The sequence below is a fragment of the Rhinoraja longicauda genome, chromosome 8 (genome assembly GCF_053455715.1).
Source record: "Rhinoraja longicauda isolate Sanriku21f chromosome 8, sRhiLon1.1, whole genome shotgun sequence".
In the NCBI taxonomy this organism is placed as follows: domain Eukaryota; kingdom Metazoa; phylum Chordata; class Chondrichthyes; order Rajiformes; family Arhynchobatidae; genus Rhinoraja; species Rhinoraja longicauda.
In genome coordinates, this window is record NC_135960.1 from 37,191,952 (window position 1) to 37,219,506 (window position 27,555).

At 41.1% G+C, this 27,555-nt stretch overlaps 1 protein-coding gene across 3 annotated transcripts in view; it reads left to right on the forward strand.

Annotated features, from left to right (window-relative positions):
• The window catches only part of LOC144595861 (partitioning defective 3 homolog B-like), a 916,989-nt gene that overhangs the window by 505,966 nt on the left and 383,468 nt on the right, over window positions 1–27,555 (forward strand). For all 3 annotated transcript variants that reach the window (XM_078403665.1, XM_078403667.1, XM_078403666.1), the window contains one exon: window positions 3,834–3,878. In XM_078403665.1, coding sequence (XP_078259791.1) covers window positions 3,834–3,878 — 45 coding nt within the window. The remainder of the gene's footprint in view (window positions 1–3,833; window positions 3,879–27,555) is intronic.

Consider the following 27,555-nt stretch of genomic DNA (forward strand, 5'->3'; position numbering starts at 1 on the left):
TGTCAACTTCTCTACATCGGCCGGACCAAGCGCAGGCTCGGCGATAGTTTCGCTGAACACCTCCGCTCAGTCCGACTTAACCAACCTGATCTCCCGGTGGCTCAGCACTTCAACTCCCCCTCCCAATCCTAATCTGACCTTTCTGTCCTGGGCTTCCTCCATTGTCAGAGTGAGGCCCAGCGCAAATTGGAGGAACAGCACCTCACATTTCTCTTGAGCAGTTTACACCCCAGCGATATGAACATTGACTTCTCTAACTTCAGGTAGTCCTTGCTTCCCCTCTCTATCCCCTCCTCCTTCCCAGTTCTCCCACTAGTTTTCCTGTCTCCGACTACATCCTATATTTGTCCTGCCCCCTCCCCTGACATCAGTCTGAAGAAGGGTCTTGACCCGAAACGTCACCCATTCCTTCTCTCCCGAGATGCTGCCTGACCCACTGTTACTCCGTCACCTATCCATGTTCTCCAGCGATGCTGCCTGATCCGTTAAGTACCTCCAGTGCCCTTTTGTGTATTAACCATCATCTGCAGTTCTTTGTTTCAATGATAATGCAACACTCGGTTATAATGGGCAATCAGCAATAACATACATCACCCCACACCCCCATGGTCCGTTATAATGAGGGTTTACTGTATAAACAATGATGCCAATAAGTATTAGGTGACAGACAGACCGCCTTTTGACTAACATCAGAAAGCAAAAAAAAAATTAAAGGTGCTGCAAATCTGAGGAAAATTCACCACCAACCTGACTGCATTACTCTGCTTCTCTCTCAGTGGACGCTGCCTGACCTGTGGAGTGTTTCCACCATTCACTGCATTTATTGTCATGATCAAACATGGTTGCCCAGGCTGAGTTTGCTGGACACCTGTATCATTCTCAGGGACTTTATTTTTGATTGGTGGGCAAAAGACTCTAGGCCTCTGCATAATGGGGTTGCACAAATTATCCCCCGGTGGATAGTTGGTTTCTTGCACCTGAAATTACTCTGCATTAATTTAAATGAAGCAGATGGGAGGGGGTGGTGAGAGTTAAATGTCGCTCCCTCATTGTGTCAGTTTCCCAGTAGTTGGGTTAGGTTAAAATTGCCTGCAATTGTATATTACTTTTAATTTCTGAATACTCTACACTTCCAACAATTGGTGCTGAACCTTGCCCATAAAATGCAAGTTGTTCGGCATCATAATTGTGCCTCATTCAAAGTTTCCATATCATTTTTCCAATGAAGGGTTATTGTGAGAGAGTAATTCATGTTGGACACAGTTTAAATTTCCCATCTCCTCTTTTGCATGCGATTACCTGACTCCTGCTACTACACTTCTTACACATCTAACTTTTAATATTCACCCATCCTTTTGTAAGCAGGGAAGGCCACAGAGTATGTGAAGTAATGAATAAGTTGAATCCTTCAAAAATGTCATAATTTACTGACCAGGATTCTTTTGGTCGCTGCAGATCAATTTAATTGAGTTGGAGTGCCCCAGAGAGCTATTAGCAAAAAACAATATTGTTGGCTCTTGTTTCTGATCTTTATTCAAAGTTCATCCTACAGTCCTCCTTATTACCATAGAATGAAAGAAATGTTGGGTTTAAACTGAACTGAATAAACAAAGCGAAATAGTTCTGGAGAAGATTAAGTAATGACATATTTGTAATCTCTAAAAGTATTGAAGGGATGTATAGGATCGAGCTACAGATGTTTGCTCTGTAGGGAAAAGTCCTATATATAATATATATATTCATAAGTCCTGTTTTTAATGTATATATGCATAAGTTGGTAAGAATTAGGGAAGCACTCTTCTTGAATGTGTTGTTAGAATGTCAAAATTTTTATCATAAGGAGCTGCTGAGATGAGTCGCAAGATTATTCTTAAGAGGAATCTGAACATGTAGGTAAAAATTTTGGTCATGCTAAAATGATGAGATAAAATGATGGGGGAGGCTTGGGTGAAACATAAATGCTGGTGAGGACCCATTGGGACATTAGTGGGACAAACCTACAGATTTTCCAGATGATTGGATGTTAATCTAATTAATTGCCCCACGCAGTTTTAATTCTTTTTTTTTGATGTTCCACAGTGCCCCGGCTGCCGTGCTAGCATCGTGAAACGTTTTTTATTCAGCATGTTAAATAACAAGGCACCAATGTGAAAATATAATCTGTGGACATTGAACGATTCATGACGTTACATGTTACTTGCTCAGATTAACATAAATTGTCCAACTTTGTTTTTATAGCGTGTATGCTATACACATCTCATTTACTAAAAAGACTCATTGGTAGTAGAGGACTTTGTGTACCCAGCTCACCTCAAAGGTCCTGCAGCCTTTATACAAAAAAACGTCCTGAATCATTTGCCTTCCTGGCAAAACAGAATTTTGTATATCTGCCTTGCAATAGAAGATACTGAAAACACAGCAAACAATAGGTGATGAAAAGAGAGTGAGAAAATTAACACAGAGATTTTCATTCAATCTAAGAGTAACAGACCAATTAATGGGGATAGAGCAGACTGGCACCTGGACCCAATGGCATAAATTTAAGGACCCCAGAAGAGGTGACTGCTGAGGTGGCAGATGAATTAGTTGTCAACTTCCAGAATTCCCTTGGTTTGGAATGATCTGACTTAATTGAAAAGGCGAAATGTAATTCTGCTGTTCATGGAGGAGGGTGAGTGATAACGGAGAATTCTGTGCCAGTTAGCCTGACATCAGTTGTTGAGAAAATGCTGGAATCTATTATAAAGAAAGTGAAAATGAAGCAATCAGCAAAACATAACATGATTGGGCAGTGTCAACATGAAGCAGAATCATGTTTAACAGAGCTTTCAGCGTTCCTTGGTGATGTAACCATCAGAGTAGACGGTAGCATAGTCAGTGTATATAGTGTATTTAGAGTTCCAAAAGACATTCCATTAAATGCCACATTAAAGTATAAAAATGCACTGAGCTGTGAGTAATATATTGGGGTTGGAGTCTCAGAGAGTGATGGATTCTGTTATTGAGTACATTCATGGCCAACATAGATTTTTGTGCTTCTGGGGAATTGAGTTTTATGGGATTGGGCCGGTTTTAAAGTTGAGGCCAAAGATCATGATCTTATTGAATGGTGAAGCAGGTTCAAAGAGTCGTTCTGCCTACTCCGGTTCCTGATCTGTGGAAAGTGGTTCGTCGATCGGTTTGTTAATTTGTTGTTTAAAACATTAGCAGGCTACTTTCCTGTATTAATCTTGACGATTTGTTTCAATGTGGAGGTAGGTGGTTGCAGAAAACAAGCAAAATGAGTCTAAGAGGATGATTGAAATTGACAGTGAATTTGAGTTGATGGCACATGGCATAGATAACATGGGGGCTTGAAGACATGGTGTGATGGAAACAGGTATTTGAGATCCAGGAACCATTAGAGATGAAGGGCAGCTGCAGAATATGAAGGGAAGAAACATCTCGAATGCTTTACTTATTGAGCATTTGTAATGTAGGAAGTGTGGTTACAAAATCTCAGGTTGCATGAGATATTGGACAGCACTTGAGACAATTATCAGTTAATTTGATATCTAAGCAATTCTAAATGATAAATATTGATCAAAGTACGTGGAAGAACACTGCTCTTTTTTGAGGTACGGTCATACGATTTCATGTCCATCTGCAAATATGGACATGATGCAGTTTAACATCTCATCTGAAAGATAGCCCTTCTCAATGCAGCACTTCTGAGCATCAGCCTAGATTTTGTATTCGTCTCTGGAATTGGACTGGAGCTCTCAAACTTGCATCTAGATGGAAAATTACCGTATTCTCCATAAATTAAAAAACAAATTCTTTGTGTTTTCCAGTGGCTGATGAGAGTAACGTTGGATCTCTGGCTGTGTACCAATATGGTAAGATATTCTACTTGCAACACATGCTCCCTGAGTTCACTGAGCAAAGAACAAAGTGCTGGAGGAACTCAGGCAGCACTTGTAGAGGGAATAGACAGGCAAATCTTGGGTCAAGGCCCAAAACGTCGTCTGTCCATTCTCTTCACAGGTACAGTCTGACCCGCTGAGTTCCTCCAGCACTTTTTTTTTGCTCAAGATAATAGCATCTAAATTTGAATGTGTCTGTCAGTTCAGCGTTTGGCTTGTATTTTATTCAAACAAAATCACTGATTTAATTCAACATTTTTAAAATAAAGAAATGATCTTCAGTTTTCGGTAACGTCTGGAATGCAAATTTAACCTCCAGTGAGATTTTTATGATTCAGATTGTGACATAAAACCTTACAGCATAAAACTTTGCTACTCAGAACATTACTCCATACAAGCTCACTGAATTAACCGTATTCCCTGGGTTTCTTCCTCAGCCTTGAATGTTTATTTGTTTTTGAAATTCCTGTCCAATTCTCTTTTGAAAGTCATGAATCTGCTTACACGTACATATCTGATCAATCTGTTCCGGATCTGAACGGTTCATTGTGCAAAACATTCTCCTTATTTCACACTATTTGTATCTTGTGCCATCTATCCTTATCTGTGCCCACGATTCCATCATCTTATCCTCCCACTTTCCGCGCTTTGTGCACGTGTTCACTGATAGCATTGTGTTTTATGTTTGTTTGGCGGGCAAACCAAGTCTGAAAATGAGAGGCATCATTTCTTTGAAATATCATGATACATGCATGTTTTTTTCTGCAGAATTTTGCACCATCAACTGTGAGTTGTACCTCATTGTGGCACAACTACTAATTATGTTATGCTTTGTTTGATCACTTTTTCAATGGTTCTCTTTTAAAGTATTGGAATCTATGCCCAGTCCATATCTGTCTTGATAGGTGACATAGATTAATACCTGAGAGGATAACCAAATGCTAAAACTTGTCTGTTCTGAGATCTGCTGTAAATCCAAATGATTAATTTATTTTTGGATTATTCCCCTCTGCAACACATTCCTCCAGGAAATAGTCAAGTTTAATTGCCATATGTACTGACAACAAAACAATGACATTCTTACATATTTTTTTTAATAAAAATTGTTTTGCAAAAAAAAAATCTGAGCACCAGAACAAATGTCCTGTGGTGATCAACATGGGGATGAAGCAACTTGAGGTTTTTAGCAGGCTGTTTTAAGAAGGGATCCTTCCACAAACTCCCCATTGAGGCAGTAATATCCATTTAATAGCATGTCATGTTGCGATACATATTCCCCATTCTCATCAGTACACGGCACAATTTATCAAAAGGACATCACTGTCCCTTTAACTTTGTTAGGCAAGATTTTTTAAATGTTTTTAATCTATTTATAAGCGCACATCATGTTGTGTTGCTTATGGGTGATGACAAAATGATTCTCGGCTTCCAGAACCAAGTAATTAAAGTTCCTTACCCAAAGGGGTCTTGATGTTTTTGTAATTATTAGCTCTTGATCTGCATCATGCCCTCATTTTAAGCCACCCTAATTGGTAAATAACAAAACTCCCTTTGCCAAATAGTTTCATTTTGGATGGCATTTCAGATGGCAGAATTTCATATCAATTTCTGTCATAAGCCGGGTGGACATTGCTGGAGCTGTATATTTTGTAAGTTAGACTTTCTGTTCATAATTATTTCGTGTCATAATTTCAAGAGTCAAGTCAAGAGTGTTTTATTGTCATATGTCCTGAAATGGAACAATGAAATTCTCACTTGCAGCAGCACAACAGATATGTAAACATAGTGTTTTGTAAACACCATAATAAACAGCAAAAAATGTTCAGTGTGTGTATATACACACCCCCAAGTAGTGTTTAATAGTCTGATGGTTGTAGGGAAGATGCTGCTCCTGAACCTGGACATTACAGTTTTCAGACTTCTATATCATCCTGATGGCAGGAGTGAAATGAGTGCGTGGCCAAGGTGGTGTGGGTCTGATGATGCTGGCTGTCCTTTTGAGACAACGACTCCTGTTGATCCCTTCGATGGTGGGGAGGTCTGTACTGGGCAGTGTTCACCACATTTTGCAATCTTCCTCGTTCCCAGGCGTTTGAGTTTCCCAACCAAGCCATAGTGCAACCTGTCAACATGCTCTCAACTGTACACCTGGAGAAGTTCAGGAGGCGATTCGTTGACACACCAAATCTCCCTAATCTTCTAGGCAAATAGAAACGTTGATGGGCTTTCTTTATGATTGCATTAATATGTTGGGTCCACGACAGATCTTCAGATATATGCATGCCGAGGAATTTGAAGTTTTTGGCACTCTCCAACACTGTCTTGTCAATGAAGACAGGTTTGTGGATCGTCGACCTTCCTCTTCCAAAGTCAACCATCAGTTCCTTGGTTTTACTGTCATTGAGAGCAATGTTGTTGGCTTGCACCATTTGGTCCATTGATCGATCTCCCTCCTGTATCATCATCATCGTCATTTGCTGGACATGTGAGGTGACGACAAAATACCGAGGGTGTTAGCAAATGAACAAAGGAAGGAATGTTGAGAATGAAACCAGACGTTTGGAGAAGGAAATAGGATGAATTAGAAACACATCAAATATAAAGAGGGAAGGAAGTGCAAGCTAGAGTGACAAACATAGTCCAGATGGAAGAGTAAGAAAGAATTGTTCTGTAAATATAATTTTAGAGCTCTCGTGGAACAATTTACTGCCTAAAGCTCTTCTGCTTGATTTGTTCACTTTCTGGGCAGAGGTGTCTGATGGTGCTTGAATAATTATCATATTGATAAAGGAAAGTTAGGTTGTTACTTTCCATACCTAATGTGCTGTAGAGATTGTAATATGTTGACCCTATTACCTCTAAAGGGTATCAACTGACATGTTGAACAAAAGAATCTAAACCAACATTTTGTACAAAGTAATCTTTATTAGCACTTGAATTACTTGAATGAATGAATGAATGAATGAATGAATGAATGAATGAATGAATACGTTTACTGGCCAAGTATGTGCATGTATATAGAATGTGCCTTGGTGCTCTGCTCACAAATGACAGCACAAACATACAGTTAACAATTAAGAATAAAGCATATCCACATCAAAACAATAAGGATACAACATTACGGTCTAAACATGTGGGTGAAAATAAACCAGAGCAAAAAAGAAACTACAGACTTTGGTTATTGAGTAGAACTACCACTCGTGGAAAAAAGCTATTTTTATGTCTGGCTGTGGCTGATTTGACAGTCCGGAGTTAAGCATGCATACATACCATGGACCCCTAATAACATTTGATTTAATGTTCCATCTTATCACTTCTTATACTAAATCACAAGGCTCACGGCTTGGATTCAGATATGACCCATGTGAATGAATTGGCCAGGCTCACTCCACTGTGAGGATGGTCTTCTTCAAGCTTCAAACTCAGGGCCCTCCTTCTTGCGATTGTTCTCCCTGGGTTGTTGCTACCAATGTCATGGACCAACCTTTTAGATGATTTTTCCCTTCATTCTTAAAGGAAGCCTTTATTCTTACACTATCCTAAGGTTCTTACAATTATTAAGTCAATCATTTCAAGTATTCACTCATCCAAGGACTGAATAAACAAAATGTGTATTGTTTCCTTGTCAGGCTGGAGAGTTCTTAATTATAATGTTGCCCATTTATGTTTTCCTTCTCATCATAGTCTGTTTACAAAATAGCTGTTTCCAGACATCTTTATTTTCGTTGTAATGTTACTCAAGGTTGGATTCCAAATCTGAAAAGATGTCTTCAGCTATGCTCCCATCAGGTGTAAATAACATGACCTTTCTTCACTGTTCTTCATTGTTTCCATGTCCTGGCATTTCACTTTCTGGATCTCTCCCACTCTCTTTCTTGCTCCCTCTCACATTCTCTAAAAACTAGCACTGTCCTCCCAGAGCCTGTTGGGATACTTGGCTCTGGCTACAAATGAGTTTTGTATGCGCAATTTGAGGAAATTCACAAAAATAACAGAGAGGTTAAGGGTGAGATGCCATTTGTGCAAAGCAACAGCAGGCTAGCGTGAAATTGACCAACGAGTTCTTGGGATTCTTAACTCGCAGCATATCTTTTAATCCCCTGAGCTTGGCCAATTTAAACACTAATAACGGCATGTGTCCTTACTTTTCCAGCAAGATCACACCCAACATGCCTAACTGCTGTGCGTGGCAAATCTTAATCTCTTCCCTAAAGCACTTGGATAATCAAGTCTAATATAAGTAAAAACCTCAGGAAAGAATCTTTAACCTCGTTCTCATTTATTTCTGACTGTAATGATTTGTTTGTGCCAGTAATATAATCTTGGGCCTGGGTCAGGTGCAATTATCGTGACATGACATGTGACCACTACTATTAATGCACCAAGGTATTATGCCATGAAGTGGAGCTTTCTGAAGTGTGGACAATTATAGAACATATTTGGGAAAGGTCTGGTCAGCTCACATAATGTCCATGCTTTAATTTGTCTGATGGATGTCGATTTGGAAATATGTCCAAGAAAACACTCACCGGAGAAAATTGTCACCAGTGTACTGATAAAAACAACTTGTATTTTTGCAGTGTCTTTATCACAGCGAAAGCCTCAAGGTGCTTCACAGGAGCATTGTAGAAAAAAATAATGTAATTGCCTACAAAATAATGTAATGTACTACAAAAGATTAACCAAACGGTTGTTCAGAGAGTTTAGTTTACTTTCGAGGCACAGCATGGAAACAGGCCCTACGGCTCACCGAGTCCATGCCAACCATCGATCACCATTCACCCTAAGAGGTAGAGCTTGCGCATATTAAAATAAGAAAAAGTGGCAGAGAGATAGAGGTTTGGAGGGAATTCCAAAGCTTTGAGATCCTGTCTGTCATTGGTAGATCAATTCAGACATGACCAAGTCACCATCCAAGAATTACAGAAGGCTACCGTGTATGGCTGACACCACAGAAAAGGTTGTAAACAAAGATGCAAAGTTTAAAAATCAAATCATTGTTTTTCCAAACCCTACCATAGATTAGTGAGCCAAGATAAGGATCAACAGAATTTAGTTCGAGTTAATAAAGATTGCAGATTAAGGGTGGGAGGCCAACCAGGAGGTGACCTGTTTGTCAAGACTAGGAATGGATGTAGAATACCTGGATCAATTATTTTGCTCGAGTCTCTGGACCTGACACTTAATGACAATTACTGATGTTTCCTTGCTGAGCAACACTGACATAATTGGACAGGACAACCAGCAAACATGAGATTAAAAGCCTAGAAACAGGCCAACAGAACTAGCATAACACAATCAAGAGTCATGGGAAATTATTGCAAAGTTATGGAGGCGTGAGGCTATGGATGAAGTTATAGAGGAGAATGCACATTTAAAAATGGAATAATTTCAAGTGCAGTGGGTCAGTGGGAATGTGTAGACACAGGAGAAAACTTCTTCTATTTAATCTAATTTTATTCAACCACTGACCATTGAGCCTGAGTAAATTGTTGGATTTGAACAATCAATGAATAATCCATTTTAATTTCACTCTTCATATTATATTCTGGATTTTTAGTAAAGAACTGTCTTGAGTGATTCAGATAATGGAACTTGGTTTTCTATATATACATATTTATTTCATAATGATGAATTTAACAATTCCTGGCTGTCAACTACAATCTAAATATAAGATCGTCACCAGTAAATCAAATACAAAATTCAGAAGGATCTTCCTCTTTCAGGGACTGCTGGAATGTGCCACTTAATATCACAAGTAATTGTTCAGGTAACAGTATAGATATATTTCAAGGAAACTGGTTTGGATGAGTTCAGCTGGGAGTGGAGACATGTGAAACAAAAGTACTGGGGCAGATCAGTGGGCCATGAACATTTCCTTGAGCTGTTAACTTCCATGTGAATGGAAAATATTTATTACGCCGATGATTTAAGCTTACAGTTTTATTCTTCAAAACACGTTTCTGTATCTGCCGGACTCTCTTCTGAAACTTGTTCTTCATCCATCAAAGTGTGAAAGTACTACAGTCTCACGAAAGTGCCAAGAGGTGTGACAGTTGAAGGGGAGTGAGAGTGTGGGGTGGAAATTCCCCTTGCAGAGCATCTGTTCAGTAGCTTTGTGGCAGTATGTTGAGCCCATTCATGTATCCAGCAATGGAATCTCTCTGTCTGCCAAACATTTGATGGCGTCACTTTCATTTCATGGAATTAACCTGTTGAGTCTTTCAGTGAGACGCATTGTGTGCAAATTTTCAGAATGTATTAAAAATTTAGAAACGATACAGCTGGACACCATAAGGATTACAATTGTTGTTTTACATTATCCAGTGTCGTTTTTTATATGAGCGGGAAACCAAAAGCTAGGTTGAAAATCTAGGTTGCAATTTAATTGTGTGTTTCAGGTGAGGTTCATTATCCACACTGAAGCTTTATTCCTGTAGATTACAATGCCATCTGAACCAACTTCAATTAGATTACAGCCTTGTAATTCACTCTCAGCTACCATCCATTCTGTATTTTCTCGAAATATGTCTTGTTAGAGAAACCTGAAAGAATTAGAATTAGATCAGTGTGTGAGCAGCAGCTGGATTCAGTTACCCAATCCATCCCTGCAAGCGAGGAGTGGTGTTATTAATGCTGGTGATTCCTCCAGTTTCACTGTGATAGATTAGACCTTAATGTTTGGCAGCGTGCATGCGGAATGCAGTTACTCAGGAGAAGGCAACAGCCTCATGTTCAGCAATTCCAGCTGTTTTTTTAAAAAGTGTGCTTCTTTGACTTTCCAATAAGGAAAAAGTCAGTCATTTACTCTTCACTTCCAGATTAAGCGTTGTACATTTTTTATTAACAGAAAACTGCACCTCATTAGAGCACCCCAGCCTTTCTTCCAGCCGCTGTATATTTTTTTCAGATGTCGAACCGTGACAAATCTGCCAATTTATTTTCAGTTGTTTTGGCTCCCTTAAAGGGATACCAATGCTGTTAAAATGTGTTGTTGATTTAGCCTGGCAGCTGACTTGACAGCATTTTATTAGTTTTTTTTAGAACAAGCTCTTCTTGAGATTGAGCCTGCTTTGAAAGTACCCCAAAACAGTGATCTTGGGACCCCTTTCAAATTAGAACGGCAAACACAAAATAAACCAGATACATTGATGATTTTATTGTTTAGGCTTTGAACCTGCAGTTCAAACGCAAAAGTTCAGGTTCCAAACTCACCTCATGTCTGTAATTATAACCTGTCCTTGGCCATTTATAACTGGTGACATTGATTGTAACAGAATGCCCCTGCTGTGACCTGGATGGGAAAGTTGGTGAGCAATACTTTTGCTACCTTATGATAGGGCCCCACATCATGGGCAGTCACACTGTGGTATTTACAACAGAGAGAAAAAAAACTTGTACCGTTATATATTTATGCAGTGCATTTCACAACTCTGGATGTCCCGAAGCATTTTATTGCCAAGGAAAACTGAACAGTATATCGATCCATTTGCAACTTCTCTAATGAAATTGCAGTCTATAAACTCATGTATCATGACTGGAATAATATCTTGGCTCAATGTGAAAACTGCCAAGTACTGTACACAGTGCAAAAGTGGCAGGCAATAACTGTTTTAAACTAGAGAAAGGATAGGTTTACAGGGATATTCGGGTAAATGCAGGAAATACATCTGGTTTAGGTAGGCAACTTGGTCAGCATGGACAAGTTGGGCTGATGGGCATGTTTCTGTGCTGTACGACTCCAAGAGAATCTGAATATTTTCTATTAACATCAAGTCCAATTACAATTATCAACTATCAATATCATGATCAATAAAGGATCAATTATCAAGCATCAATATCATGGGGTTGTCTGTGGGCAGCCATGCAAATGCTGATCTACAAACCTCATTGTAACCTATTTTCCAAAATTTCCATCATTACACTACTAATATTACCAATTAGTCCAGTAAAATAGTGTGACTGGAAATCATGGGAAATGTCTTCAATAGTTGGACCCATTCTTGTGTTTAAGGAAGATGATCATGGCTATTGGAGGGCTATCATCTCAGCTCCTGGTTATGCTGGGGTTCCTCAATACAGTGTCCCAAATCCAACCATTTTCAGCTACCTACCAATAACTTTTCTCCTCTCTGCTATGAAGGTGTTTACTGATGATCATACAGAACTTAGTTCCAGTTGCAATTCCAAAGAAGACAAACTTCAGCGTGTAGGGTAAGAGTTGAAGGTGCTTGACTCAGTTCACTTTTGATCAATGGGGCCCTTTATATTTTTCAACGCTTGCTTACTATTTAATAAAAGTAACTATTATTTTTTTCCTAATTACTGATCAGGTACTGTCTGCCATCTTGAAGTCTTCTTTGTAAGATTTATGCAAAAGTGTCCAGCATATTTGTGGTGTTGCCTGTGCATGAGCTGATTGCAAATCCTGACGTTTATCCAACTCGAATCTCTGTAAACAAAATCTCGTATGTAAGTGACTGATAACATCAGAAGGCAATTAATGGGAATGTGGGGAGAATGGAGGGTGCTTGACTGTCAGTGCAGATTCAAAGGACCTAGTTCCTTGCTGTTAGGTGCCTTGACTGAGATTGCAATACCATGGGGAGCTATGGGGGGCCAAGAAAGCACATCAGTGTTCTTCCTATCAAATATGCATATAATAGACAATAGGTGCAGGCCATTCGGCCCTTCGTGCCAGCACTGCCATTCACTGTGATCATGGCTGATCACAATCAGTACCCCGTTACTGCCTTCTCCCCATATCCCTTCACTCCGCTATCTTTAAGAGCTCTATCTAACTCTCTTGAAAGCATCCAGAGAATTGGCCTCCACTGCCTTCTGAGGCAGAGAATTCCACAGATTCACAACTCTCTGGACGAAAAAGTTCTTCCTCTTCGTTCTAAATGCATTCAGAGAATTGGCCTCCACTGCCTTGAATGCATTCGGAGAATTGGCCTCCACTGCCTTCTGAGGTAGAGAATTCCAGAGATTCACAACTTTCTGACTGAAAAAGTTTTTCCTCATCTCCATTCTAAAGGGCCCTTATTCTTACACTGTGGCCCCTGGTTCTGGACGCCCACAACATCGGGAACATGTTTCCTGCCTCTAGTGTGTCCAATCCCTTAATAATCTTATATGTTTCAATAAGATCCCCTCTCATCCTTCTAAATTCCAGTGGAGACAAGCCCAGTCGCTCCATTCTTTCAACATATGGCAGTCCCGCCATTCCGGGAATTAACCTCGTGAACCTACGATACACTCCCTCAATAGCAAGAATGTCCTTCCTCAAATTTGGAGAACAAAACTGCACACAATACTCCAGGTGTGGTCTCACTAGGGCCCTGTACAACTGCAGAAGGACCTCTTTGCTCCTATACTCAACTCCTCTTGCTATGAAGGCCAACATGCCATTAGCTTTCTTCACTATCTGCTGTGCCTGCATGCTTACTTTCAGTGACTGATGAACAAGGACACCCAGATCTCATTGTACTTCCTCTTTTCCTGACGACACCATTCAGATAATAATCTGTCTTCCTGTTCTTGCCACCAAAGTGGATAACCTCACATTTATCCACATTAAACTGCATCTGCCAGGCATCTGCCCACTCACTCAACCTGTCCAAGTCACCCTGCATCCTCCTCACAGTTCACACTGCCACCCAGCTTCGTGTCCTCTGCAAATTTGCTAATGTTACTTTTAATCCCTTCATCCAAGTCATTAATGTATATTGTAAATAGCTGCGGTCCAAGCACCGAGCCTTGCGGTACCCCACTAGTCACTGCCTGCCATTCTGAAAGGACCCGTTAATCCCTACTCTTTATTTCCTGACTGCCAACCAATTTTCTATCCATGTCAGTACCCTACCACCAATACCATGTGCTCTAACTTTGCCCACTAATCTCCTATCTGGGACCTTATCAAAGGCTTTCTGAAAGTCCAGGTACACGACATCCACTGGCTCTCCCTTGTCCATTTTCCTAGTTACATCCTCAAAAAATTCCATAAGATTAGTCAAGCATGATTTCCCCTTCGTAAATCCATGTTGACTCAGACCGATCCTGTTACTGCTATCCAAATGTGCTTGTATTTCATCTTTTATAATTGACTCCAGCATCTTCCCAACCACCGATGTCAGGCTAACTGGTCTATAATTCCCTGTTTTCTCTCTCCCTCCTTTCTTAAAAAGTGGGATAACATTATCTAGCCTCCAATCCACAGGAACTGATACTGAATCCATACAACATTAGAAAATGATGACCAATGCATCTACGATTTCTAGAGCCACTTCCTTAAGTACCCTGGGATGCAGACCATCAGGCCCTGGGGATTTATCAGCCTTCAGTCCCATCAGTCTACCCAACACCATTTCCTGCCTAATGTGAATTTCCTTCAGTTCCCCCGTCACCCTAGGTTCTCTGGCCACTAGTACATCTGGGAGATTGTTTGTGACTACCTGAGTGAAGACAGATCCAAAGTACCTGTTCAACTCATCTGCCATTTCCTTGTTCCCCATAATAAATTCACCTGTTTCTGTCTTCAAGGGACCCACATTTGTCTTACCTATTTTTTTCCTCTTCACATACCCAAAGAAGCTTTTACTATCCTCCTTTATATTCTTGGCTAGCTTACCTTCGTACCTCATCTTTTCTCCTCGTATTGCCTTTTTAGTTATCTTCTGTTGCTCTTTAAAAGTTTCCCAATCTTCAAGCTTCCCGTTCATCTTTGCTATGTTATACTTCTTCTCTTTTATTTTTATACTGTCCTTGACTTCCCTTGTCAGCTATCGTCACCTCTTACTCCCCTTAGAGTCTTCCTTCCTCTTTGGAATGATCCTTCCTTCCTCTTTGGACCAATCTGATTTTCCCAGTCTACCTGCATGTTGAAATCTCCCATAACCACCATAGCATTATCTTTGCAACAGCCAATTTTAATTCTTGATTCAACTTGCACCCTGTATCCAGGCTACTGTTTGGGGGCCTGTAGATAACTCCCATTAGGGCCTTTTTACCCATACATTTTCTCAGTTCTATGCACACTGACTCTACATCTCCTGATTCTATGTTACCCCTCGCTAGGGATTGAATTTAATTCCTTACCAACAGAGCTACCCCACCCTTCTGCCCATCTGTCTGTCTTTTAGATAGGACGTATACCCCTGAATATTCAGTTCCCAGCCCTGGTCCTCTTGCAGCCATGTCTCTGTAATTCCCACAAAATCATCCTTGCCTTAAGCTCATCCACTTCATTTTTTATAGTTCGCGCATTCAAATACACCACTTTAACTTCGGTCTGAAGAAGGGTCTCTACCCGAAACGTCACCCATTCCTTCTCTCCTGAGATGCTGCCTGACCTGCTGAGTTACTCCAGCATTTTGTGAATAAATACCTTCGATTTGTACCAGCATCTGCAGTTATTTTCTTATACTTTAACTTCGGTATTCACCACACCGGTCACTATTGGCCCTGACCTTACTCTCTTATCCTTTCTCGAACTTTCCTTCCCATTAATTCGGGAGTCTTTAGCAACTTTTCCTGTACTCACTTCCCCTTTAACTCCATCTTTATACTCACAATTTGTTAACCCTTCCCCCCCCCCCCCACTATTTAGTTTAAACCCACACGTGTAGCACTAGCAAATCTGCCTTCCAGAATGTTGGTCTCCCTCCAGTTAAGGTGTAACCGGTCCCTTTTGTACAGGTCACCCCTGCCCCAGAAGAGATCCCAGTGGTCCATAAATCTACATCCCTGCTCCCTGCACCAGCCTCCCAGCCACACATTCGGATCCTCGATCTCCCTGTTCCTGCCCTCACCAGCACGAGGACATGCATTGAGCTGGTCTGGTGATGATGCCTCGCTCTCGCTAGAGCTGCTACACGGTCTTGCCTTGCAGGAGTAATGGCATGCAAGCCCTGCCACAGCTGTGGAATGTCCGTCTCATCCACCAATTTAGAGCAAAAGTCCCTTTTAGCCTTTTTGATGGCCTCATCGAGGTTGTATCTGGACTACTTGTATGTCTCTATACAGCAGACTTGAATGCCTGAGATCTGATCCTCAAAGATTGCAGACCTGCTGGTTCATCCAAGGCTTCTGGTCAGGGAAAACTTGGATGGTTTTCGTGGGAACACACTCCGCCATACGTTTCCTTATGAAGTCGGTAACAGCTGTGGTGTATTCGTTCAGGTCTATTGCTGATTCCTTGATCATCGCCTAGTCTACCACCTCTAAACAATTCCAGAGTCATTCATCTGCCTTCCCATTCCAGCTCTGTGTAGTCCTCATCGCTGAGCTGTGCTCTTTGGTTGCTGCCTATACGCGGGAAGAAGGAATACACCCAAGTAGTCCGATTTCTCATAGTAGAGGCGAGAGATGGGGTTGAGTCTGGAGAGCTGTGGGTGAGTCATGTCTCTTGAAACAGAGCACACAACATAATCTCTTTGATAGAGCAACCTTGCCCTGAAGTCCTCATGTTTATTCTCATGGAACTGTACATTGGCCAGATGAATGGTAGGGGTGGGGTTTGTAGTTCATGGACCATGTTCAATCCTGATCTGTGTGGAGTATTCATCTTCTCCTTGTGACCATGTGGGTTTCCCTCAGGTGCTCTAGTTACCCCTCTAAAGATGGGCTGGTGATTAAGTTAATTGACCACTGTAAGTTACTCACTGAATACACATTTTGTCCGCTCCACTGTGAAATCTCTTCAAGGTATGCCTACTTTGAAGAATTTCTCCTCTCTCCGACGAGAGTTCTGCAATACCCTCTCGCTGCACACCCTCTCGCTGCACACCCTCTCGCTGCACACCCTCTCGCTGCACACCCTCTCGCTGCACACCCTCTCGCTGCACACCCTCTCGCTGCACACCCTCTCGCTGCACACCCTCTCGCTGCACACCCTCTCGCTGCACACCCTCTCGCTGCACACCCTCTCGCTGCACACCCTCTCGCTGCACACCCTCTCGCTGCACACCCTCTCGCTGCACACCCTCTCGCTGCACACCCTCTCGCTGCACACCCTCTCGCTGCACACCCTCTCGCTGCACACCCTCTCGCTGCACACCCTCTCGCTGCACACCCTCTCGCTGCACACCCTCTCGCTGCACACCCTCTGTGATTCTGTCTTTTTGCATATCTTTTAATAATTTGTTCTATCTACCTTTTCATATTCTCTCGGTTCCCTCTCCCCTGACTCTCAATCTGAAGAAGGAGCTCGACCCAAACCGACACCTACACCTTTTCTCCAGAGTTGCTGCCTGACTCAACGAGTTACTCCAGCTTTTTGTGTTTATCTTTGGTGTAAACCAACATCTGCACTTCCTACCTATACAGGGAGAATTAGGGTTGTTTCTGAACATGGATGAGAGAAGAATTTACAGGGAAATCTGTGAGCTAGCATGGATATCATAGGCTCCATGGCCTCCTCCTGTGATGTAAGGAAGAACGACGTAGTCAATCTTGGCCTGCACTTCATCCTCCAGCACCTAGACCGCAAGGAGACCTATGCCAGGATTCTGTTTGTGGACTTTAGCTCTGCTTTTAACACCATTGTGCCAGAGATACTACACTACAAACTCTCCCAGCTGACTGTGCCTGAACCCTTCTGTCAGTGGATCATCAACTTCCTGACGGACAGGAAGCAGCATGTGAGGCTGGGAAAGCACATCTCGGACCCGCAGACCCTCAGCATAGGAGCTCCGCAAGGCTGCGTACTCTCCCCTCTCCTTTACTCTCTCTACACCAATGACTGCACATCCACAGACTCCTCTGTCAAGCTCCTCAAGTTTGCGAATGACACTACCCTGATTGGACTGATCCAGGATGGGGAGGAATCTGCCTACAGACGGGAAGTGACACAGCTGGCGTCCTGGTGCCATCGCAACAACCTGGAGCTCAACGCTCTCAAGACAGTGGTACTAACTGTAGACTTTCGAAGAGATCCCCCTCCCCTCCCCCCACTCACCATCAACAACACCATAGTCACATCTGTGGAGTCATTTAAGTTCCTTGGAACCATCATCTCCAGGGACCTTAAATGGGGGGCCATCATCGACTCCACAGTCAAAAAGGCCCAACAGAGGATGTACTTCCTGCGGCAACTGAAGAAACACAATCTGTCACAAGCAATGATGGTCCAATTCTATACTGCTATCATTGAGTCTGTCCTCACCTTCTCCACCATGGTCTGGTTTGGCTTAGCCACCAAGCACGACATCCGGAGGCTGCAACGGATCGTTCGCACAGCTGAGAAGGTTGTTGGCTGCAACCTTTCCCCCATTGATGAACTGTACACTGCAAGGGTCAGGAAGCGAGCGGGCAAGATCATCTCTGACCCCTCTCACCCTGGCCACAAACTCTTCAAAGCACTTCCCTCTGGAAGGCAACTCCGGACTGTCAAAGCAGCCACAGCCAGACATAAAAACAGCTTTTTTCCACGAGTGATAGTTCTACTCAATAACCAAAGTCTGTAGTCTCTTTTTTGCTCTGGTTTATTTTTCACCCACATGTTTAGACCGTAATGTTGTATCCTTATTGTTTTGATGTGGTTATGCTTTATTCTTAATTGTTAACTGTATGTTTGTGTTGTCATTTGTGAGCGGAGCACCAAGGCACATTCCTTGTATATGCACATACTTGGCCAATAAACTTATTCATTCATTCATTCATTCATTCATTCACATTTTGCGCATAATAAGCTACCAAAAATAGCAATGTGATAAATAAGCATGTACTCTGTTAAAGGCGTGGAATGTTTAAAGTAAACAAATGTCAGCACCTGAGATCACTCATCTAGAATTCCACATTTCAGTTGCCAGGAATAATTTCATAAAGGAAATATAGCTCTCTGCCACTATGCACAAAGAGCATTAAGTGAAGAATGTTGTGATATTTTTTCTTGGGGTGGTGAACTTCCTTGCAGTCCATAAATGTCCCACTTGTGGATGAAAAGTGGGGAAATTGAATTGGAAGTATAAATTGGAAGGAACTGAGCGCAGAACCTTCAACATCACCTACTTCTGCCACAGCTGTGTCCGAAAACTTCTGCAGCTTGTGCCCGAAAACTTTTAGGTTCATTGATACATGAATATACTCAAAATGGTTCCTTTCATAATCATCTGAAACAATGTGAGAGAGACGCAGACTGAAGGATGAAGAGAAACTTTTCTCTGATTTCAGGCTGTTTTGAAGCATTTTTACTGCTAATGAATTTAAATCATTATTTTAATCTTGTTTAAGTGAGGTTGGAAGTACATCTCTCCCTTCTCTCACATGTCAATCAACATCAAATTCAGAGTCATTCTGTGACAATTAAATTGAACTCCTCTTTCAAATATATGAGTCAGTTGGACATTTTAACCAGTGGGTTTCAGTAACAATGGTACCTCTTAAATTATGGCTTCAAATGACAAAACCAAAGAAAGATAAGTTGAAATCTATTGCAAGTAAAGGTTTCCAGTATAAATAACAAACAAAATTCTCCTTTCATGTGGTTTCATGCTACCACCATAAATATTGATCCAATTACTTTCTGCGAAGCATATTCAGTTACTGGTTGCTTTGGACTTGGTGAATGGTCTGATGAGAGTTTACATTTTTTAAGCTGCTGTTCCCAATAATGTGCCTGTTGGAGTTTCCAAAAGGTAGGGGCCCTAAATATACAGTTTGGGAAAGAAAGAGAGTTACTTGCCAAAAAAGTGACAAATTAGCTGCCAGGTTAATCCGTTATAGCATTTGGTAAGCTGTTCTTAGGCATTTGCTTTTAACCTCTACACTGCTGGCAACTCCAGAGAAATCTGTATTCCCTGATCAGCCATTTTTTGTTCTGAAGAATTTAGTTTGAAACAATATGATATTAGAAAAATAGTCATTCTTTCTTGAGCGAGTCCAAGACAGATGCCAGACAAACCTTATTACTACAATAACATTGCGCTACCCGCATTATATACTTCAGCAAATAAACATAGGCAAAGGAAAGAAGAAATATGCAGTTACATAATGCCAAAAAATGATTGCAGTATGCCCAGAAGTACAAGACAAAGTAAATTGTGCTAAAATTGTGGACAAGCTGTTCCTGATGGTTCAGGGGCTTTTTTTTGAGACAGGGACCATGTGCCAGCAGATTTAACTATTTGATGATTCAACTAAAGCAGTTTCATGTTTACATTAAAACATTTTATGGATTTGGATGTTGCTGGCAATGCTGGAATTTATTGTTCAACCCTAATTTTCCTAATGTTATGAGGCAGTTAAGACCCAACTACTTTAGGCGGTGATGAGTTCATGCAGGGCACACCAGGTAAGGATAGCAAATTTCCTTCACTGAAGGACATTAGTGAACCAGATGGGTTTTTTAACAACCATTGCTTTGGCAACTTTTTTTTAAACTCCTGATTTGTTAAATTACTTGAATTTAAGTCCCCCAGCTGCAATAGTCAGGTTCATATTCATGTCTTGGATCAAAGGTCCAGAACTCTGACTGCTGGTCCAGTAACTTAACTGCCACACTAATACAGCAGATTTTAATCATTAGACCATTTCAATTAAAGCAAAAACTTCAAATGAATAGAAGTCATCTGTACACTGTTGTCAGCTATACCTTAAGGAATCTGTTCTTTAGTTTGGGAATTCCCTCTCAAAACCTCCACCCCGCAACTTCCCTCCTGTGAGAAGCTAATTAAAACCTACTCTTTGCCTAAGTGTTGAGATGCACGTTATTGAATATGGCTTGGCATCTGACTTTGTCTAATTTCGCTCCTGGGACATTTATGTTCATTAAAGACTATATAGTGTTGTGTTTCTGTTGCTCTGGCATGTTTGAAGCTTTTAGACCTTGGCTATGAAAGACTGAACTTAAACCAATATAGTTCACTCTAGTGTCCGATGACTTAAAACAGATTACTTTGTCTATTTATCTCTTTGTTATTTGTCAGAATTTTATATAAATTTGTTGCAGTGTGAAAGTCTTTTATTTGTTTAGATCCAGCAAGCCTAACTTATTTGGACATACTTAGTATCTTTTGATTTAAATGCATCTTTTCCTTCAAATAAATAAGCAGTGTATTTTTGTTTAAAAAAAGTAAGCCTCTTTTTGATCATAAAGTTCATTGTTGCTCTGTAGGATTAGCCATTCCATTTTGTATTATGTATGGTGGTAGCCTCTCTGTGGAATCACCTTCACAAATTGGCAATAACCATACGGTGCAGAAACATGCTCTTCAGTCCATTATGAAAGTGCAGGCTCTTTGAAATAGTTTCCAGTTAGGTCCAATTCCCACAGCCCTATAATGTTTTCTTTTCAACTTTATGCTTTGATGAGATGTTTTTGAATGTCATGATTGAATGTGCCTCCACAAAACCTTTGGTCAGTCAGCGTGTCTCTATTTACTGAGCATCAAACCTTGTTTGACCATCCATGCTGAACTCAGTAAGGTGGTTGATTTATGGCATGTATTAAGTTTGGGTTATCATGAGGTCCCCATTAGTGGAGGATAGCTGTACATGCCTTTCCATACCCTTCAATGGGTAACTGGTGGATATTTTGTAGAATCTGTGAAAAAGAACGACTATTTTAGAACCTATAACACAGTATAGGACAGGAACAGTTTCTTCAGTCCACAATGTCTGTACTGAACGTAATACCAAGATAAACTAATCTCATCTGCCGACACATGATCCACATCCCCCCATTCTTTGCATATCCATGTGCCACTATTGTATCTGCCACAACCACCACCCCTGGCAACAGGTGTAAAAAGAAAATTGCCTTGTGCATCTCCTTTAAACTTTACCCCTCTAAACATAAAGCTTTATCCTCTAGGCTTTGATCTTTCCAGCCTTGGTAAATGGTTTTGACTGTCTCCCCTATCTCTGCCTCTCATAATTTAATATAATCTTATTAGGTCAGCTCTCAACTTCTGGCATTCTAGAGAAAACAATCCAAGTATGTCCAACCTCACCTTGTAGCTAATACTCCCTAGTCCAGCCATTTTTATGTTTTTTTGACTTTCTATTTTGGCTTCTATCTAGATGACCTAGGGTTGGAACAATACAAATCCAATGTGGTGGTTTAAACTGCAATAACTCCAGCCAATGCAAATCATAGTTTGTTTGTTTAGCAGTAATGTTTCCGTCATTTATCCTCCATGTGTTGTTAAAATATGGATCTGGTGGATTAGTCTTTCACATCAGTGTCAGTAAAAACTATTTGTATCAGGATATAGGTAACCCTCGTTATAACAGACCATGGGGGCTGAATGGTGTCCATTATTGATGAGTATCTGCTTATCTGAGTAAGGGGAGTAAATATGTACAGTATTGGGAAAACAGCTAATAAATGTACACTCTCCAAGACACAATAAACAGGAAAGGTAAACACAGACTGAGACAACATTCAATCTAACCACCTAGCGGTCACTCTGTGGGACAACAAACTTGATCTTTTGTTCCTGACGCTTCAATTACAACAGATTTTGACCACTATAACCGAAATCCATTATAAAGAGATCCGTAATAACTGTAGTTTTACATTTTTCATTATTACTGGACCAAGTGGACCCGTTGGGCCCAAACCTCTCCTGCATTGGTGCAGCACCCTCTCCTCTCCCCCTCCCACCCTCCTCCCCCCCTCTCACCCCCTATCCCCCTCCCTCCGCTCCCCCCCTCCCCTACCCCCTCCCACCCCCTAACCCCTCTCCCCCCTCCCCTACCCGCTCCCCTCCTCCCACCCCTACCCCCCTCCCTCCCCCCCCTCCCCTTCCCCTCCCCCTCATCCCCCCTTATCCTCCCCTCCCTCCCTTGGAGATAGATTTAAACTTTAAAATGTGAATAACGTAAAAAACATAACACCGATTTCAATGAAACTTCTTCCATTAGCACCAAAGGGACAACGGTGAGTAAGGTGGGCCTAAAATTGTCGCGCTATTGTGTACCGTTTTGGCTGCAGTTCAGGAACAACAAACAAACAAACAAACAAGAGTTTTAGTATATAGATTTACCTTCAACTTCACAGTTCTGATTTTGATTATTGTTTATGCAAGTCAAAATCTCTCCTCCCCTCCCTGTTTCTGAGTAAATTGTTGTTTTACATGCGGTTATGAACCCACACTTCCTACACTTTGCCCCCCCCTCCCCCACCAGGTTCAAACAACCTCAGCTCAATATCCCAAAGCAGCTTGTTTTCACTGACAGAATCCAATTACAACACCATGGACATTACAGCATTTTCAGCTGTTGTATGGTCCCCCCCCCCCCCTGCCAAATAATATGCCCATTTCATTTGTGGGCAAATTCTCTTTACTCAGAGATCAGTAACCATATAACCATATAACCATATAACAACTACAGCACGGAAACAGGCCCGTTCGGCCCTACCAGTCCACGCCGACCACTGTCTCTGACCTAGTCTCATCTACCTGCTCTCAGACCATAACCCTCCAATCCCCTCCTATCCATATACCTATCCAATTTACTCTTAAATAATAAAATCGAGCCTGCCTCCACCACTTCCACCGGAAGCCCATTCCATACAGCCACCACCCTCTGAGTAAAGAAGTTACCCCTCATGTTACCCCTAAACTTTTGTCCCTCAATTCTAAAGTTATGTTCCCTTGTTGGAATCTTCCCCACTCTCAAGGGGAAAAACCTACCCACGTCAACTCTGTCCGTCCCTCTTAAAATTTTAAAAACCTCTATCAAGTCCCCCCTCAACCTTCTACGCTCCAAAGAATAAAGACCCAACCTGTTCAACCTCTCTCTGTAGCTTAAGTGCTGAAACCCAGGCAACATTCTAGTAAATCTCCTCTGTACCCTCTCCATTTTGTCGACATCCTTCCTATAATTTGGCGACCAGAACTGCACACCATACTCCAGATTCGGCCTCACCAATGCCCTGTACAATTTTAACATTACATCCCAACTTCTATATTCGATGCTCTGATTTATAAAGGCAAGCATACCAAACGCCTTCTTCACCACCCTATCCACATGAGATTCCACCTTCAGTGAACAATGCACAGTTATTCCCAGATCCCTCTGTTCCACTGCATTCCTCAATTCCCTACCATTTACCCTGTACGTCCTATTTTGATTTGTCCTACCAAAATGCAGCACCTCACACTTATCAGCATTAAACTCCATCTGCCATCTTTCAGCCCACCCTTCCAAAAAGCCCAAGTCTCTCTGTAGACTTTGAAACTCTACTTCATTATTAACTACACCACCTATCTTAGTATCATCTGCATATTTACTAATCCAATTTGCCACACCATCATCCAGATCATTAATGTAAATGACAAACAACAGTGGACCCAACACAGATCCTTGGGGTACTCCACTAGACACTGGCCTCCAACCTGACATACAGTTGTCAACCATTACCCTCTGGTATCTTCCATTCAGCCATTGTTGAATCCATCTTGCAACCTCACTATCAATACCCAACGATTTAACCTTCTTAATCAACCTACCATGTGGAACCTTGTCAAATGCCTTACTAAAGTCCATATAGACAACATCCACAGCCTTGCCCTTATCAATTTCCCTGATAACCTCTTCAAAAAATTCAAGAAGATTAATCAAACATGACCTTCCAGGCACAAATCCATGTTGACTGTTTCTAATCAGGCCTTGTTTATCCATATAATTATATATATTGTCCCTAAGTATCTTTTCCATTAATTTTCCCACCACAGACGTCAAACTAACAGGTCTATAATTGCTAGGTTTACTTTTAGAACCTTTTTTAAACAAAGGCACAACATGCGCAATGCGCCAATTTTCCGGCACCATCCCCGTTTCTAATGACGTTTGAAATATTTCCGTCATAGCCCCTGCTATTTCTGCACTAACTTCCCTCAATGTCCTAGGGAATATCCTATCAGGACCTGGAGACTTATCCACTTTTATATTTTTCAAAAGTGTCCGTACCTCCTCTTCTTTAATCCTCATAATTTCCATCACTACTCTACTTGTTTCGCTTACCTCACATAATTCAATATCCTTCTCCTCGGTGAATACCGAAGAAAATTAATTGTTTAATATCTCCCCCATTTCTTCCGGCTCAGCACATAGCTGTCCACTCTGACTCTCTAATGGACCAAGGTGAACCCATTACAAACAGATGTAGTTAGGGGTGATCAGGAGAGATAGTATATTTAAAACTGCTCTTTTGGGTTTTTAACAATGTGCCTGATGTTGCTCTCTGCCTAGCTTCCTTGCCAAAGCCTCTTGAGCCAAAACCTTACCACTCACCCTAAAACGCACCACCTCATCTTTACACAAACCCTCTCCCAATGTGGCTGCTCCCAATATCTAAGTTAAATAAATTCCGATGACAAAGCCTACTATTTTCAGCCCCATTTGTTTTGCAGTTTACTTAAATACAGCAGAAAGAATTTGTAATGTTCAGTTTAAAAATATTTTTTAAATCCTACTTGCTTCCATGGAGAGGAAATATCCCTTGGTGTACTCATGGTGTACACTCAATATTAAAGGTTCAAGTAATATAGTTGTCAGAGTCAACATTGCAATATAAGCCAGCTACATTATTGCTAATTATTCATTTTCTTGTATTTTATTGACATAATAAAATTGCCTGGGGTTTTTTTAATCTCTGTTGTAAAACCGTGCTGATGCTTTGGGCTCTGAGCTCTGCATTCAATTTTCTGGATGTTGACTGAACCAAAAAAAGGCCGTTGCAAGCCAATCAAAATGGAGCTCTATGCCAGTCTTGTGATTAAATCAGATCATAATAAATGATTATTGTTGTGAAGGAATAAATATAATCATTTGAGTCAAGGACCCATTGGTTAAACCCCAAATTAATGAGTGCTTCGGAATATAAATGTCAAATTATTGAGAACAAGATGGTTGTTTTCTCCTTTATTTCCTGTCAGTGTATTGAGCTCTTTTTAGTTTAGTTTAGTGGAAAGGGATGGAAAGCGTGGAAACAGGCCCTTCAGCCCACTGAGTCCGGAACCAAACAATGATCCACGCACATTAACGCTGTCCTATACAAACTAGGGACAATTTATACTTATACCAAACCAATTAACCTACAAACCTGTACGTCTTTGGAGTGTGGAAGGAAACCGAAGATATCGGAGAAAACACATGCGGTCACGGGGAGAACATACAAACTCCGTACAGACAGCACCTGTAGTCGGGATCGAACCCAAGTATCCAGCACTTCAAGCGCTGTAAGGCAGCAACTCTACCGCTACGCCACCGTGCCATGCCGCCTCTTATTTATGTCTGGTCTGTGGGTTCCATTTGCATCATGTTTTTGTTCCTTACAACAGCAGTATCCCACAGAGAGCAATCTTGTAAATGTTGACTTAAGTAAAAATGTATATTTTCACTGGTAAGAAGGTGTATTTGAAAGATATGAAGAAAATATACTGAAGAACAAGAACATCAAAAGTTGAAGACACTTTTCAATTTTTCAAGTAGTCATGCATTGTAGTTGTGATTTCCTGAGGAAACACAAAAACAAATATTTATTGCTCTGTCAGTGTGGGCCATTTGTTTTAGTGGGATGCTTTATCTTTAAGCTGCACCTATCCACACTTTCTTAATTCATCTGGTTAAAGGCGGCTGTGGAATTACTGTTCATTTAATGGAGTACAGTTTGCTTGCTAAATAGTTGTGGCATATTTATGAATTCCACATCACAGGGACCTCCATCTTTGCTCCCGTTTCAGCCCGTCATGAAGCCCCCCATTTGTGCTTTTACAACCTTCAGAATTAACTGTTTCAATGCTCTTTCAACTGGTCACTCACTTTAAACCTATAAAATCATTCAAAAATCTGCTGCCTAACCCTCTTCACTCATTGCCCATGCCAACCAACATTATCTTCCAGGCAAGAAAGCCTTGACTTTAAAATTTTTGACCTTGTGTTCACTTGAAATAAGACCTCACCCTTCCTATTTCAGTCCACTCTTCCCGCCTTACAACTCAGAACATTTGGCATTTCACCAACTCTGCTCTCGAGTGTATCCGCCACTGCCTTTGTCCTCCATACTCAATGAGTTATCTAGATCTGGATCCTGATTCAGATTTCCTTCCCTCAACCTCACTGCATCCCCACTTATCCTCTTTTAAGTCCACTTACAAACTTTGCAAAAAAAAAATTGCCGGAGGAACTCAGCAAGTTGTGCTGCATCTATTGGGGAAAGGAATTGTTGAATATTTCAGGTCAAGACTCTGCATCATGATTGATTGTGGAGAGGGAAAATATACTTTTTTTTTAAAAACCACCATGTCTTTGGGTTTCTTCATCTTAGCAATCCTCTTTATACTGGCTGTCTTCCCTCATCTGAATTCTGATGCGGGGTCTTGACCCAAAACATTAACATTCCTTTCCATCCACAGACACAGCTTGAGCCACTAAGTTCATCCAGCGGTGTGATTTTTGGTCCATATTCCAGCATCTAAAGTTTTGTATATCTCCATTATAAACCTCATTTTGGTGAAGTTTTTGTCACATGTTTCACTTTTATGTTTTATTTACTTCTAAAACGCAACTAGCCCTCTTTTGTTATATTGAAGCCAATGTGCAAATAAAATTGTTATTCAAATTTAACAGAATAAGGTTGCTTCATTGCACAAATGAATAATTAGAATTGTATATTCAGCAAAGCAATAGTTACAGC